This window comes from Condylostylus longicornis, unplaced genomic scaffold (assembly GCF_029603195.1).
Source record: "Condylostylus longicornis isolate FDR11 unplaced genomic scaffold, ASM2960319v2 ptg000027l, whole genome shotgun sequence".
NCBI lineage: Eukaryota > Metazoa > Arthropoda > Insecta > Diptera > Dolichopodidae > Condylostylus > Condylostylus longicornis.
This window is the reverse complement of record NW_026577996.1, coordinates 4183534-4199608: the sequence shown is the minus strand read 5'-3', so window position 1 is coordinate 4199608 and position 16075 is coordinate 4183534. Positions and strand designations below refer to the sequence as shown.

The 16075-nt window shown below is 28.2% G+C and overlaps 5 protein-coding genes across 5 annotated transcripts; 3 read left to right on the top strand and 2 right to left on the bottom strand.

The window, feature by feature from the left end:
* Positions 1-812: 812 nt before the first annotated feature.
* Positions 813-1946, bottom strand: LOC129607335 (40S ribosomal protein S8). Its single transcript, XM_055518275.1, has 4 exons — positions 1910-1946; positions 1653-1759; positions 1190-1598; positions 813-973 (listed from the first exon to the last, which is right to left on the bottom strand). Exons 1-4 carry the CDS (start codon positions 1911-1913, stop codon positions 864-866), a joined length of 630 nt encoding a protein of 209 aa, XP_055374250.1. The 5' UTR covers positions 1914-1946; the 3' UTR covers positions 813-863.
* A 1024-nt stretch (positions 1947-2970) lies between these two features.
* Positions 2971-7844, top strand: LOC129607280 (BLOC-1-related complex subunit 5). Its single transcript, XM_055518166.1, has 4 exons — positions 2971-3395; positions 3460-3629; positions 7250-7438; positions 7512-7844. The coding sequence occupies exons 1-4, from the start codon at positions 3167-3169 to the stop codon at positions 7728-7730; spliced, it is 807 nt and encodes a 268-aa protein (XP_055374141.1). The 5' UTR covers positions 2971-3166; the 3' UTR covers positions 7731-7844.
* On the bottom strand, positions 3971-7006 carry LOC129607279 (GATA zinc finger domain-containing protein 14). Its single transcript, XM_055518165.1, has one exon. It carries the CDS (start codon positions 5227-5229, stop codon positions 4174-4176), a length of 1056 nt encoding a protein of 351 aa, XP_055374140.1. The 5' UTR covers positions 5230-7006; the 3' UTR covers positions 3971-4173.
* A 435-nt stretch (positions 7845-8279) lies between the features above and the next one.
* LOC129607333 (integrator complex subunit 4) lies at positions 8280-11930 on the top strand. The gene is made up of 8 exons (XM_055518272.1): positions 8280-8419; positions 8472-9160; positions 9215-10047; positions 10207-10651; positions 10878-11062; positions 11121-11263; positions 11405-11645; positions 11694-11930. Exons 1-8 carry the CDS (start codon positions 8369-8371, stop codon positions 11858-11860), a joined length of 2754 nt encoding a protein of 917 aa, XP_055374247.1. The 5' UTR covers positions 8280-8368; the 3' UTR covers positions 11861-11930.
* A 689-nt stretch (positions 11931-12619) lies between these two features.
* Positions 12620-15542, top strand: LOC129607339 (microprocessor complex subunit DGCR8). The gene is made up of 8 exons (XM_055518286.1): positions 12620-12972; positions 13025-13174; positions 13227-13369; positions 13431-13509; positions 13586-13823; positions 13888-14347; positions 14405-14662; positions 14715-15542. The coding sequence occupies exons 1-8, from the start codon at positions 12744-12746 to the stop codon at positions 14994-14996; spliced, it is 1839 nt and encodes a 612-aa protein (XP_055374261.1). The 5' UTR covers positions 12620-12743; the 3' UTR covers positions 14997-15542.
* Positions 15543-16075: the final 533 nt, after the last annotated feature.

Genomic DNA, 16075 nt, shown 5'->3' with positions numbered 1-16075 from the left:
TATATAAATTTGAAACAAAAATATTTGAGTATTATAATTCCCTCCATTCCAAATTTTGTTTTTGTTAAAATGGAAACTTTAACTTCTTCTTTAAAATTAAACCGTTTATCTTATGGGATTAAAAATATTCAGCATTAGTAGCACTTCTTTAGTACCTACCTAATTCTAAAAGAAACGCAAGAGAATAAACAAAAGTAAAAGTTTTATTATCACATGATATAACTACCATATACCAATTAAAAGTCCAATTATTACTAATTTTGCTTAGAACTAACTATTCTTATAGCAGATTGTGATAATCCTAAATTGAATCATCATGCTTCGTTTTAATATAACTAAGCACGTTTTTTCAGGCCTATCATAACTGTGTCGGGATTCTCTAAAATCGTTCTAAATTCATTCTCTAAAATCTGTTTTGGTTTCGTCTTTGAAAACTAAAAAGTTGTGATTTTCAAAACAACTGAGTAGATCATTTATATTTACTTTTACTCCTCCACTTCCTCGTAAACTTTCAATCCGCAGCTAATTGAATTTCTGTTCACAATTGCTTACAACTAAATGCTAGTCTCGATAGCTGTCGTTATATTGAAGTCGGCTATACAAACACACGTAACTCAATAACAAATATGTACATATGTAATGTAAAATAGTTTAAAGTTTTTAATATAAATTTAATTGGGTAATAATAACCTCACCCAAAAGAACATACTTAAAAAGCATTCTATCGTCTTTAAGTAGTTGCTCCCTGTCAAGAAACATGCTTTTGTATATGTATAACAACTTATGATATCTTCAATTTCAAAACTTCATAATTTTTAATTTTTTTGTTTTATTTCATATTAATTAATCCTTACATGTTTAGATTACTTTGTTTTTTTAGATTTTATTTTTCTCATGTAAAACTCTAATTCCTTGCCCTCAAGGATATATCCATCAGCCCGACCGCATTGTCCTGGACGTGATGAAACACAAGCTAAAATAAAAATTATAGTTCATTCTAAGAAATAAAGGTAACTTACATATAAATGTACATAGTGTTTTTGAAGTAATCAGAGTAACTATGACTGCGACAGACATTTTTGTCAAGAGGATCAATTCAAAACGAATATTCTCTCATAAATCGACAAATCCAACGCATGTTTTCATCATATTGAACAAAAACATATATCCAAATTTTATGTCAACTTACCTAACAGACGACCTGATGAAAATTGTTCTTCCAAAGCTTGCTCAACTTTAGCATATTTTTGTCTCAACAAGTATTTTTTCATTACTTTTTCACTGCGCTTTTTAGTTAAAACATCATTTTCATCTTTTTGCGCATGCTTTGGATCACGTTTTCGACCCAAAGGCAATATGTAGTGGGCTTCAAACCATTGACGGAATGGCGTTGCATCAATAACAACAATAGCATTTTTTACTAATGTTTTAGTACGGACAAGCTCATTATTGGAAGCATTGTAAACAACATCAATAATACGTGTTTTCCGAGCACAACCTTCTGAAGCCCAAGCAAAATTTCCATTTTCTAAACGAAGTGCCCGGTGTTTTGTATTTCCTCCACGAGTTCTCACAGGGTGAATTCTTAAAGCCCCTAACTGAAAAAAATATTTATATGTAGTTCTAAATAATAGAAATTTACTTTATAATACCTTTGTATTGGCAGCAGGTCTACCTAACTCAAACTTCCTCTTCTTTCTTAAAGGTTTGCGCTTACCACCCGTGGCACGTCTTTTGTGGAAATTGTCCCGACTAATACCTAAAATTTATTTCATAAATATAGTAATATTAGCAAGAATTATAAATAAATAAACAAAATTTCAATTTCTTAATTATTCAAAACAAATTTTTAATGATTTTAACTCGATGAATTAATATTAATTTACTTCAAATAAAAAATATATCCTACCCATTTTGATTTAAAACCGGAAAGAAAGTTTTAACAAACCCTTTTCCTTTTGTCAAAAACATTAACAAATTTCAAAGTCATATGTTTAACTAGGCTCTGTTTTTGTGTAAAGTGTCATTTTATAAATTTTTTTGACGGTAGTGATTTTATGTTTAAGTTACATACTTTCAAAGCATTTTCTTATAATATTCAAAAGAAGAAAGATTCATCTTCAATTTTCTTTAGTTATTTCGATATGTTTAATAATCTATTCAAAGTACAACGTAAAGATTATTTTTAATTTTTTTAAACTTTATTTGTTTCAGGCCGAGATGAAAAGTAAAATATGACTCAATTGAATTTTAAAACTAAATTTTCATTCCGTTCAAAAAAATTACAAAAACAAATTTTATGAAAAATTATACTATATTTTCACATAAATGGAATAAAAGAACGAATATTAAATAACTATTAATTAATTTTGTACTTAGCCCTTGGCAACGTCAGTGTAAATAATAATTTTATAAAAGTGGTCAAAAAATTAAATAATAGGTTTGTCCAAGCTAGTATATGTTAAAATTGGTAAAATTTGTCAAAAATTTAAATAATAGATGTGTCCAAGATAAGTTTCATGCATCATAATGAAAAACGTTCAAGATAGAAATATCACAATACAAAATTGAGAGAAATATGTCACGTGATCATTTCTTTCTCAATTTGATCAACATAATATATATAAAAAAGGTAATATGATTATACCAAACAGTTGATGGCGATTAAGAACAAGTAGACATTTCATAATATTTATTGGAGCTTGTTTATAATATTTATTGGAGCTTGTAAAGAAAACACAATTTTGACTAAAAAATGTAGAATTTTGTCTGTCAATTAAAATTATGTCATATAAAAACCTGAAAGAAATAAGTGACGCAGCAGTTAATTATTTATACTTAAACTACTTGTTTTGCTTCTGTAAACATAAATTATTTGAGTTGTCCGTTGTTGTGTTTAGAGTAAGTTCAAAACAAACTGTCATACTAAAGTTTTAAAATGACTTTATGCAAATTAAACTCACCTGATAGCGACTTGACTTTATCATAGTTTTTTTTATTTTGAAAGTTTACAATCAATAACTAAAAACGTTTTGCGGACAAAAGAAATTTTAGTTTTTTTTTGTTAAGGTTTGATGCTCAAATCTGTAAAGTTAGAACAATTCGTAGATATTTATTGACATTGGTTTAGTCAAAAATCAAATACAGATAATTAATACAAAGAAGGATGGGAGCAGAGCATTCAAGTGCAAATGGTGATGGGAGATCAAAAGGTACTGGAGACACTAGCATGGTTCCGGAAAGCAAAACTAATAGATTACAAAAAAGATATACAGTGCAAGGAGATGTAGGATATGGTAATCGAATGGAAAATCGTCCCAATTCACCACCTATTAGTGTTTGTTCTGATTCTGATTTGCCATATATTTCATATACGGATCGTATTCAAATAAGTGGTAGGAAAATTTCATATTATTCTCATTCAAAATATTTTTTAATCTACAATATTAATTATAACAGACTCACCAAAAATTAGAAGTAAGCATCAAATAAAGACAAACTCAAAGCAAGCTGCATTAAAAAATAAATATAGAAAAGAAAAATTACCTGGCACACATAACATTGTTGTAGTAAAATCTGCAGCAAAAGAGTTTAATTTGGAAATGGATCCTGATTTCATGAAATTGCAAGTTAGTTAATTTTATTTGCAAATAATTTTAATAGGTATTCATACTTTTCATTTTTTGTTCTTTATCATATTATTTCCATAAACAATTTTTCGGTTTATAAAAATATGTTTAAAGTGAGAGACGGAGAATTCTCGTTTTGTATTTTATGTAAATTCATTTAAAGCTATGTACTTACGTATGTATGTATATAGGTAAATGGAAAGGAATAAAAAATTTAAATTTTTCAATTGAAAAGAAAAAATTTGAAAAATTGAAAAATGTGAAAAATGTTTAGTTATATTATGATATCAACATGGACTATGTACAAATGCATATTACTGCAAAGGTAAAAACATTGGATGTACAGAATTAAAAGTTTTCAATAACTTTATTACATAATCATTAATAATTAAAATATAACAAACTATCGTTAATGTCAATCTGCTGATTTCTCTTCAGAGGTGTTAAAATTACTTCTAACTTCTGAGCATGCAATCCATTGAAATTTTATTTCAGTTTTTACCATTTAGTTTATCAAATCCCAAGCACTAATTTATGTGGAAATTTAATCAGGCAAGCCAACTGTGACCCTAGTGAAGGCTCTGCTTCTAATTTTCCTTCTTTGTATGTTAGCTGCATCATCATCTGCATCGAAAGAAAAGCTACTTTTCAAGTGCCTCAAACTATCATTTTCTTGTTTGTTATTTATATTTTTATCATTTAGCTTATCATTATTTTGATAGTCTGTATTATAATTAACTTTTTGTTCTCCTATATTGTTTGGCACTTTACAAAGAAGTACTTCCTCATTCGAATTGGTGCTTTCAATATTTTTTAATCTTTCATTTTGCTTTTTGTTATTTTTTCGTTTTTTCTCTATTCTTAATCCTTGCAAATTTTCGTTTTCTTCTAAAGTTGCTTCATGGTTTTGTCCCTTCCATGAATTTTTAGTTTCAATACCAGTTTCTTTGTTCCAAATCGTTTTCGAATCAGTTTTTTTATCAAATATTTGAGGTATGTTGCCTGTCGATTTATTAACAAGCTTAGTTTTAAGATTCAAATTACTAAAATTATTCAATCTATTCAAAACAATTTCATCTTCCTGGTTTGGTTTGTTCATTAAATTCGCATCCCTAACACTGTTTTTACTTTCATTTTGACTTTCGTTGTTCCTTTCCTTCTGAGGTGATTTTGACGCACCATTTGAGTTATCTGGAAAATCATAAAATTGAATTTTTGAACAAAATGTTTCTGCACTTTTAGCTTTAAAATCAATTTGGTCATTGAGTTCTGTATCTTGTTTTGGTAAATCAAATATTTTTTTCCGGTTATTTCGGGTAGACCGTTGATAATCTTCCTTATCAACGTCATCGTAAAATTTAATACTAGAAGAAAGTTGTTTTTTTAACAAGTTTTCTGGTTCGTATTCTGGATTATTACTTGTTCCTGATGCATATGTAATATTATTATTGGATAAATTTTTTTCCACTTTTATATCATCTTTCAGAGTACCAAAATCGGAATCATTTGGCCAAAAGAAATTTGTTTTCTGTCTATTATTGGCGTTAGATTTATTCATCATTCCTGGAGGTAATCCAGTGAAAAATTTCCCGTTTAACATTCTTTGGAAATTTATTATTTAAGAATTCGGTAAATTCGTCTGAATATGTTGAGTTTTTAATTTGTACTAAAAAGTGAGTAGGTGCTTGCGAGTTTTTAGATTTTTTTCTTTAGTTTATATGTACATACGAGCTTTTAATTCACATTAACCTTAAAATAATTTTAATTTGTAACTTGTTTAAGTCTTAAGTGGAAGTGTCTGGTTTTAGTCAAAAAAGAAAATAAAGTTTCCGCCAACTTATATTTTCTGTTTTTGTTTAGATGTATAGATGAAATTGAATACAAATATCGGACATCATCAAGGCTAACAACTCGATTTTTTCACCCACGTATTTATGGTGCTATAGTGTGTAAACCAAAAATGATTTAAAAAAATTAAAAACAATACACTATAAAAATAAAAGTTTGGAAAAGAATTAACAACGTAGTAAAGTTTTCAACAGATTCACGTGAACTGATTTTAAACTCTTAATGAAAATTTAAGCTTTTCTGTTATAAATTGTAAAATTGAAGTAGGAAAATTTGTTATAATTTTGAAGAAAGGTATATGTATTTCTGAAAGATTGTCAAAAAATTGCAAAAGATTTGTTATCATGATGATCATTGATCAATAATTTGAACAAAAAAAGGGGCCTTGTCTAAATATCTGAAAGAAAAATACCAAATGACTAGTTGATCGAATAAAAATTTATTAGAAAAATTTGTGTGTAAAACTTTGTAAGAATTATTAGAATAAAATTAATTTATTTGACAAATTTATAATACAAGCAATGTAAAATTTTAGCTTTGTTTTATTTGAATATTTTAGATACTGTAAATAAAATATAGAGCTATTCGAAATAAGACATAATAAGCACGATCGACCATAATTTGATTTTGGTGAACTTATTGGAAAATCTAAATCTTTTGTTGGTTTTTCTTTTTGTTATGAAACTCAGATTTTTTCCTAATTTTTCTGTTACTGGATTTTATCTAAATAGCTTTTGACGGGTACCTCGATAAAGCTCTTTTCAAATACATAAACTTTTATGTATGTATGTATCAACTTTTCAGTTAAAAAAAAATCTATATCATATTTATTCCAAGGTAGAATACTACAGTTAAATTTTTGTTTATATCCGAGACTTAAATATAGCTTTGTACATAATATGTGTTTGGTGTATTGTAATAGCTAATAAGCTAATGTACATTCGAGCTTTAAGTGTATTGTGTTAGTTTTTCTTACATCTGTAAACCTGTTTCAACTAAAAATTTGTACTCAAAAGAATATTAAATATTGTTTTTAGTAATGTTGTTGTTATTTTATTAATAGTGAAATTTGAAACTCAATATTATGTATAGTCTATGTATCCATACATACGTATTTGCTAAAAAGCTTTAATTACCAATTAGAGGAGATTTTAAACGAAAATAAATACTTGGACAGTTTTCAAAAATGAAAGCAATTTATTAACTTAACTGTTAAGTTAATTAATAAAGCTTTGTCATATTTAAATTATTTACAATAAATTGCATTGTAATTTTAATCTTAAGCAATTTTTGCTCTTCTTGATTATTGTTTACTACGTGATATGATTTTAAGTAATTCCATTAAATTTTGATTAAAATATTTCATTATTTTCTTGTGTAAGTACCTATGCCCCTATTATTTTGACTGGGTTTCATCGATGTTTCATATAAATACATACATACATACATATGCATGCAATTTTCCATTAGGATAAATTACTTCATTCTAAATTAAATTTTTCGATAGTTTCAACTTTTCAAGAAATTAACGTTAGTATGTTTGTTGTTTTCCTGATTAAAATGCAAAAATTACATGAACTGCATTATCATATTTTTAACTTTTCCATTGAATTAATTATATAAATTAAGAATGTTAAAAAAATTTACAATTATTGCACAAAATTGTTCAATTACCTGATAACTAACCATAAAACATATTATTATAAGGTTGATTTACAAATAGACAAAATACATATGTATATACATACATACATACATACATATACTTTCAGAGCATTCCTATGTTTTTGCCAGTAATGCGAGGCAGCCTTTCGGTACCACTAAAAAGAGATCCAGAAATATTAGACAGATTGCAACCAGTTCATTTGCAAAACATGTGTTGCAGAATGCAAACACACTTTCATATATCTTCTTGTTACGTTACAAACGAACAAAATCATATTGTAAAAAAAATTAAAAAGGTAAGCCTAAGAACTATGTACATACATATGTAACTTTAAATTAAATATTTAAAAATATTTTATATATTTTTAGGTTGATAAGAAAATTAGTAAATTGTTTTTAAATTTTGTTGAGCTTCAGAAAGCATATTCAACTTATGCTGAAGTGTTTTCTAAAACCAAATTAATCTCGCAGCAATTAAGTCGATGTAACACTTTTCTTAACCACAATATTGCAAGTTTAGAACAATTAAATAATGTTTTAGAAATTAAAGACCGAATGGAACCTTTTGTTTGGCAAACAAGTAATTAGACAAAAATATAAAAAGCTGAAGTTTTCCAACTTTCATTTTAAAATATTTTAAAGTACGGTTATAAATAAATTTAAGTAATAAAATTTAGAGCAAAATATATGTATGTACATATGTATGTATGTACTTACATGCTAAAAATATTGTTTATTATTTTTTATTAAATTTCCCTAAAATTCTTTATCATTTATTTATATACAAATATGCTTGTAAGAACTTCATCGTCAAGTGCCATCTTAATTTTCAACGAGTCAATAGGTTTTTCAGAGCTGAATAAATTTAACATAATTAATTAACCATGATTATAATTAATGCTATCGATAATGGTTAACACAGGACGGTCAAAAAATTTGTAGGCTTCACTCAACAGTATTGATGTTTGGAAACGTGACGTCATCGGGAGAAATTTGCTTGGGGGGGAGAAAGAATTTGTTTGTCTTCCCAATGATGTCATATTCCTTATAAATGATGAAAGTCATAATTCCAGAATAGGCTTTATAAATTTTGAACATTCTTAGACAGTAACTGTCAAAAAAGCAAAAATTGTCAAATTGTTCACATTTCATTTCATTAGCAAATAGCTTGAATTCTTGAAATATGAAAACTTTGTAGAAAAATTTAATAAACATTTTTTCTAAAAATGGCTATGAAGCGTTTTCTACATCATGATACCCAAACTGTGCAGATAAATGTTGTAAATTTTTTTTAACCATAGCAGAAATATAATTTTATTATTATTGCAGCAACAAACAGAAAATCCTTTGAAGAAAATTAGAATTACTTCAAAAAGTCTTATATTAGAAAATATCACATCGAGTAAACAGGCTTTAAAACTTCTGATCAATACAATAGATGGAGAAAATACAGATAATTTGTCAATTAAAACACTTAGCGAACACTTTCGTAATGAAGAAGAGTCAGTTGTACGCGTTAAAGTTTTGTCCATTTTCAGTGAATTTTGCTTGAATAGATTATTTGACCCGTGCAACGCTGTGGACGAAATTGTTTCTCTAATGAAGGAGGAAAAATCAACAAAAGTTATTTGTCAAGGTTTGAATAGCTTGTACAAGATTGGAAAACTGCAAGGACTTTCTAAACCCTATTTGAATAAAATAACAGCGTTTGCACAAGAAAGGTTATTATGCGAAAGCCACAATATTCAAAGGCATTCTTTATTAATATTAGGAGCGCTGTCAGAGATATCTTATGCTGAAAGCACGATTTTAAATCTAGTAGGTCAGTATACCGATTCTCAAGATTCACGAGTTCGAACACAGGCTTTTAATTCATTACTAAATCTTGGTCGAAATGGGGTCTTATTACCAACATCTCTGTTTACTAGATGCTGTAATGGCTTGGCTGATGACTGCGAATGTGTTAGAAAAGAAGCATTGCATTTGTTATTTGAAATAGCTTCAAGACATCCAGAAGCGTAATTTATTTTTATTATTAATTTAAATAAATTTTTGTGAATAATTATTTTTAGGATGATTACGTTACCCGATACAGATAGTGACATTCGTCTGATTGATGCAGCTTTTGAAAAAGTTTGTTCTGCTTTATGTGACTTTTCTTTGCAAGTGCGTATTCTGGCTGCAGAACTTTTGGGTAAAATGACTCAAGTTAGTCAAGAATTTCTTCATCAAACTTTGGATAAAAAACTTATGAGTAATTTGAAGAGAAAGAAAAGTTTACACGAAAGATGTTCAGAAAATTTCGCTAAAGGGGAATGGTCAACTGGTAAAAAATGGATGGATGATGCACCCAAAGAACAAGTTGAGGCTAACACAGTTTCTTTGATTGCTTCTGGTGCCTGTGGGGCACTCGTTCACGGATTAGAGGACGAATTCGTTGAAGTAAGAACTGCTTCGGTAGACTCCATGTGTAAATTAGCGCTGATAAATCCAGAGTTCGCAATGCAATCCTTAGATTTTTTGGTGGATATGTTTAATGATGAAATAGAAGATGTTCGATTGAAAGCTATATACAGTTTAATTATTATATCAAATCACATAATGTTGCGTGAAGATCAATTGGAAATAATGCTCAGTTCTTTAGAAGATCATTCCACAGATATTCGCGAAGGTCTTCATTTAATGCTCGGGTCTTGTAAAGTTTCAACACATACATGCTTATTAATGGTAGTTCATAAAGTTTTAAGTGTTCTTTCGCAATATCCTGAAGATAAATTTTCAGCTTACGGTTGTATGCAGAAAATTGGTGAAAAACATTCTGAAATATGCATGACATTAACGCCGCAGTTATTATTGGATCATCCGTGCTTTGATTGCGCCGAAAGAGATGTTGAGGATCCATCATGTAATATAGTGGCATAAATATAGTTATATAAGTACAACATATTATTTTATATGTATAAGAAACTATATTTAATGTCTGTACTTGTATAAGCTAATTTCAGTTTTCAAATTTTTAAAATTTTTATTCTCTAACTTATAATAACCTATCTTACTATTTTAGACATTTGCATTTTAATAATGTTGTTTAACGCTGCAGTGCATAAAACGGCAATGTTAAATTTATTTCCTGATGTAACCATCAAACATTACTTTTATTTGAGAGATACGATGCCAAATTTAGTTCCTCATTTACCAATTGAAGGAATATCATCCCCAATTTTATTAACAACATTAACGGGTTCAAGTCAGTTTTTAGAAACAATTTCCAACAGTATTCATGCGTTTTGCAAAACTTCAAAAGCAAGGTCAACTCTTTTAAAAGCTACTTTAGATAAATTAAGTAGATTAGCTGAAATTGATTATTTAATGTCAGGAGCAGCTCTTTTCACAGCAACATTTTTGGAAGCACAATTATTGATAGAACAATTACGAATGTGTGCGCTTAATCATCAAAGCAGGGTACCTTCTAAAAGCTCATTGTCACAACTTATGAAAAATTGCTTAAAGTAAATACAAAACGATTAATCGGCACTAATTTAATAATACATATTTCTGTATATGACATATTTGGTTCTTTTTTAAGTATTACATATAGAAGGATTTCATAGAAGTTTAATTAATAACCAGTAAACTTACATTGAGCTTATATAAATTTAACGAAATTTAATGTTTTAATTATATTATATTTCAAATTTAACATTATTAAAATAAATTAAAAATATTTATTTTAAGGTTACAAAATCTGTTTTCGGGCCTTTCGGTAGATGATTTGCTACACGTTAAAGAAATAAGTCTTCGAGCGAGTGCAATTCATTTGATTCTAGTTGTAAAAGATAGATCTCAAAGTGCTTTGAGTTCATGTCAATTGTTACTTCATATTGCATCTGATATACGAAATTTTCTGCATTTGAATACGAGTATGTATTTCCTTAAAAAAAATATTTAGCAGAATACTTACTAATTTATTTCGTTTAGGTAAGACACCAGACAATTTGACAACGGTACTACTGAATAAACTATCTAATATCAACGACCCAAAACCAGGTCGTGTTTTTAGAGAAATTTGTCCAATAGTTCAAAATGCGTCCCCAATTGTCACTCCAAAGATCAATATAGATGTAATTACAACTAATTTAAAATTTTTGAATTATTTGTTTATAATAATTCTTAACGACAAATTTGAAAATTTAAAATTTCATTTTCGACTTAAATTCGTTTGAAATCAATTACCTAATTGCAATATGATATTTTAATTTTAGATTAGAATGTGTAAGGCCAGGATTACTGAGCCTTCGACAGCAGCTTCAATGGAAAACATCCTCAAAGTAACAGCTGGTTTGATTGCGGCCTTTAATTTAGTTGCTGAAATCGAAAATCTTGAAGAAGCGCAAAGGGAAGATTTAAGATTGAAAATAAAATATCCTGATCAAAATGTCCACATCGTTTCACCTAGAACGGCTGACTTGAAACGAACTTTAAGCGAAACTGGGGAAATCAAAAGTAAACTTTAATATCATTAATAAAAAATATTACAGGTTCCTATTTTAGAAAATCATTGGCGTTTGCGAACTACTGTCCTACTTTCTCACGGCGTCTGGACCGAATCCTCATTTGTGGAAATTACTTTATGTTTATTTGTTCGTCCTACAGAATTGGAACTAAGTAAACCAATCAAAATCTTATTTTCTCCAAAACCTGTTCGGAGAGGATTTTAAAAATTCATTTTTTTTTTTAATTTAGGAAACTTTGAAATAAAGAAATAGTTTTCTACGAAATTTTTAACTACATATTTGTTTGTTTGCTGAAAAAAATCGGATTATATTAATAATCTAATAATCTTAGTTAAAGTATAATTATTATCACGGTTACATTTTAAATTGGAAATGCCAATAATAAAAAAATGCTTATACGACCCTTAGGTTCTGGGGTGACGGTATATTTAATCAAAATTTAGTTGACATTACAAAAATTCTTTCAGCCGCCCTTAAATTGATAAAATTGGTAAAAATTGAGGTGATATTTGCATTTTTGACATATTCAAAATTTTAAGTTGTTGATTATTTGGCTAAATCAGTTGGCAATTAAGTCAGTAGTCAATCAGTTAAATTTGTATTGAAAAGATTTATTTTCAATTTTATATAATAAGAAAATAGATCATATTGCTTTTGTTAGGAAATTTTTTAAAAAATTACATACATATGTATGTATGTATTATTTAAAATGGTTAAAATTTTGACAATAATTGTTCATTATGCATACACAGATTTTTTTTCTCCTGAAAGCAATTTGAGTTGTCATTATGTTTATCGAGCAATTCGAATTGTCATTATGTTCATCATGAGATTTTTAGAGTAGTTATTGAACAAGGCCTTGAAGCACAAACATTTTTTTGACATGTTGTATACAAGGCCCATTGACCTGCTGATTTTCAAAGTGATAATAGCGTTGACAGTTTTGACATACTGTGACGAATATGCACAAAGTGATACTAAGAAACAAAACAATGTGAGATTTGCATATAATTTGTAGTTTTGTAATTTATATTGAATGCGTGCCGTTAAATTTATTAATCAAAATTAATAAAGTAAAACCTAGAAGATGGATTATGAACATCCTGAAAAAAGAATAAGACTGGAAGACTCCAAAAATGAAACTGTATCCCAACATTCTGAGGGAATTAATTTACAAACTGAATCTAATTATTCCAAATTTGAAAGAGTGCTAAAAAGAACAAAAGTTGAAGAGCCAGGAATTGAACTTAATGACAGTATCAAAGAGTTTCAGCTTCTTGATGAAGTTCAAGGATCAAATTCAGAGGAAGACGATGGTAAATAATTTGCTTGTCCTTTCAAATTAAAATTCTAAAAATTTTCTTTTAGATGCGTTAAATTCTAACAATGAGTATTCTTCGAGCCTCGATATAGACGAAAGTGAAATAGAAAATTTATTAGATGAAGCTTTGCCTGATGAAATAAAGAACAAGAAGAAGCAATGCCAATACGAAGAAAAATTTAAAACAGTTTTAGATGGTAGGAATTAACCATTTTCTTTACATTTTATTTAACTCTTTGTATAATACAGTAAAAGGTCATAATCATTTTGAAGTATTACCAGAAGGTTGGGTAGAGGTTACTCATAACAGTGGTATGCCAATCTATCTGCATAAACAAACAAGAGTTTGCTCCGTTTCAAAGCCATACTTTCTTGGTCCTGGTAGTGCAAGAGTAATTTTTTATTAGTATCTTATATATGAATTTTTTAAATTAAAATCTTTAATACTTGTAGAAACACGAAGTACCCCTAACTTCCATACCATGTTTAAGTTACCGTAAAGCATTGGAAAAAGAAGCGGAAATTAATAAAGGTAAAATACATAAACTTGTTGCTATGACGTTTACATAGATACATTGGATATTTGAAATTGTTTTTACGATGTACAGATAAACTACAAATGAATGGAAACGAAAAAAATAATCAAGATATGGGGGAAATTTCCGCACAACCTAATGATGGTGAGCAAAATATTGCTGTTCCAAAAACTTTTGTTCAAAAAATTCCTAATGCCTGTATTGAAACTGCTAAAGAAAATATAGAATCTCAGTCTCTATCGCCAGAAAGTATAACAGAATATTGTAAAAGATTATTTAAATTTAAAACAATTCGTGTAATGCGATTTAGGTAAACTGAGTATTAAATTTTGTTACTATATATGTATACATCTTTTTAATTCAATATGTTTTAGATCGTGGTCAGCTAGAAGAAAATTTACGAAAAATCGGAAAAACATTAAAATTTTTCAACGTCCAACATTACCAGATGGTACTAAACTAATTAAATTTCCAATTCTTTCGGGAGATCAGAATCAACCTAATACTTCTCTTGGGCGTTGTCGGAAAGAATGGATTATGAACCCAAATGGCAAAAGCTACGTATGCATTTTACACGAATATGTTCAACATGCTCTAAAAAAACAGCCCACATATGAATTTAAAGAATTAGAGAATTCTGCGACCCCTTATTGCGCTACAGTTGCGATAAATTCTTTAAAGTATGGAACTGGATATGGCACAAGTAAGAAGCAAGCTAAATCTGAAGCAGCCCGAGAGACCTTGGAAATATTAATACCAGAAATGAAAGACAAAATTACTGGAGAAAAGCAAACAACAAGTACAAATAAATGCAATTTATATAAAGATCTTTCTGTAGGTATATTTTGTTTAAATTGGCAAATAGTTTAATTCGTAATGCGTATATTTAAGATATTTGATGATATAAAAATAGAGGATCCTAGAGTGGCAGAATTTTGTAATAAAACTACAGAGCCATCTCCCCATGCTATTCTTTTGACATGTTTGCAAAGAAATTTTGGGTTTGGTGACGTTCAAATAAATTATGAAATTAATACAACAAAACATAAAAAAAACGAATTCACAATGACTGTTGGGAAACATTCTGCAACTGTAAATTGTAAAAATAAAAAGGAAGGAAAACAACTAGCATCACAAGCTATACTGCAGGTTAAATCATAAAATTTGAATAAAAATCTTATAATAAAATCTTAAATTTTAGATGTTACATCCACACTTAAAAACTTGGGGCTCTTTACTAAGGCTTTATGGAAATAATTCTGTAAAAAGTTTCAAGGAGAAAAAGCAGGAAGAACAAGAAATTACAGCCTTGCAAAGTAAAGCTGCTATAAATCAACCAAATTATGCCATTTTAAATAAATTAAAAAAAGAGATGACAAAGCTTGCTGAATCTCAAAAAGCTATGAAATCACTGGGGACCTTTACTCCGCCATGTGATGTAACTATTTTAGCAAAAACTAACTTGAATAATATAGAACTTTAAAAAACGACACGAAACAATAGGATTTTTACTTATAAATCAAAACAAATATTGGACATATGAAACAGTATTATTTAATAAATTTAAGCTATTCAATTTTTTCGATCCCAGTTAGCTTTTTATGTTCTAATTAGATATGAATTTCGCTCAACGTAGTAGACAAATCAATGACATTTATTGGTTCAGTGAAAAAATTACTCGCATATACATTATGTATGTACACATGTTTTAACAGACCACAAATATAAGTCTGTGGAGAAAAAGAATGGAAAGTCTGTGTTAAAACTACTTATTCTTCACTCAATTCTTGTGAACCTAATATACATATATGTACATATTTGAATTGAACATATTGTATTACAGTGAAATTAAACTTGATGAAGTTTATACTCTTATTGATGCCATTTTTATCAATCAAAAATTGTTGGCCTAGCTGAACTAAGACAAAAACTAAAATGAAATTATATGCCGCACCGCAATAGAGATTGAACTGTTTTTATTTGTTTATAGATTCATTTCATGAATTGTAAATATATCAGTTGAATTGTATTTAACCGTCTTTTACTTGGTTTGTTTATACATCATGCAAATTGGGATCAAAAACTTCAATTTCTATATTAAAATTTTGAAATCGCCTCATATACATATAACAAAACGGTGAAGCTCGCTTTGAAGCATTCGCAGGAGTATCCTTTTTAGTAAGTGTACCTACATGCATGAGTGCGCATTGCGATATAAAGCTTAACAAAAATTTCAGCCGTTACAAAAAAAGAGTATAGTCAAACTATACAAACCAGAATATGTACAGTGAAAGTTTTTGAACAAAAATGAGAGAAAATGATGACATTCTCATTTTCTGAATGTTTAAAGTTTTTTCAAGTTTTGTAAAGGAAAATTTAGTGTTTTAAAAACTTTTAAAATTCAAAACTGGCAAAACAGTTGTTTTTCTTGGTTATGTCAAAAAGTTTTATACTTCCAAAAAAAATTTTTTTCATCAACAATAACTTTTTTTTAAAAACTTTTTAATTAATAAATTAAAAGGATTCACCAATGGTTTTTTCTAAGTTTCACTCTTCTATATT

What these genes read in the sequence shown, in the direction of transcription:
- LOC129607335 (XM_055518275.1), bottom strand. An exon ending in GACCTGCTGCCAATACAAAG is followed by an intron (nt 1,599 to 1,652) that starts GTATTATAAAGT and finishes TATTTTTTTCAG; the next exon opens with TTAGGGGCTTTAAGAATTCA. An exon ending in TTCATCAGGTCGTCTGTTAG is followed by an intron (nt 974 to 1,189) that starts GTAAGTTGACAT and finishes TTTTTATTTTAG; the next exon opens with CTTGTGTTTCATCACGTCCA.
- LOC129607280 (XM_055518166.1), top strand. Translation starts at nt 3,167, where the DNA reads ATGGGAGCAGAGCATTCAAGTGCAAATGGTGATGGGAGATCAAAAGGT. An exon ending in CTGATTTCATGAAATTGCAA is followed by an intron (nt 3,630 to 7,249) that starts GTTAGTTAATTT and finishes ATATACTTTCAG; the next exon opens with AGCATTCCTATGTTTTTGCC. An exon ending in TTGTAAAAAAAATTAAAAAG is followed by an intron (nt 7,439 to 7,511) that starts GTAAGCCTAAGA and finishes ATATATTTTTAG; the next exon opens with GTTGATAAGAAAATTAGTAA.
- LOC129607279 (XM_055518165.1), bottom strand. Translation starts at nt 5,229, where the DNA reads ATGTTAAACGGGAAATTTTTCACTGGATTACCTCCAGGAATGATGAAT.
- LOC129607333 (XM_055518272.1), top strand. Translation starts at nt 8,369, where the DNA reads ATGGCTATGAAGCGTTTTCTACATCATGATACCCAAACTGTGCAGATA. An exon ending in AGATGTTGAGGATCCATCAT is followed by an intron (nt 10,048 to 10,206) that starts GTAATATAGTGG and finishes TTACTATTTTAG; the next exon opens with ACATTTGCATTTTAATAATG. An exon ending in CTCCAAAGATCAATATAGAT is followed by an intron (nt 11,264 to 11,404) that starts GTAATTACAACT and finishes TTTTAATTTTAG; the next exon opens with ATTAGAATGTGTAAGGCCAG.
- LOC129607339 (XM_055518286.1), top strand. Translation starts at nt 12,744, where the DNA reads ATGGATTATGAACATCCTGAAAAAAGAATAAGACTGGAAGACTCCAAA. An exon ending in AAATTCAGAGGAAGACGATG is followed by an intron (nt 12,973 to 13,024) that starts GTAAATAATTTG and finishes ATTTTCTTTTAG; the next exon opens with ATGCGTTAAATTCTAACAAT. An exon ending in ATTTATATAAAGATCTTTCT is followed by an intron (nt 14,348 to 14,404) that starts GTAGGTATATTT and finishes CGTATATTTAAG; the next exon opens with ATATTTGATGATATAAAAAT.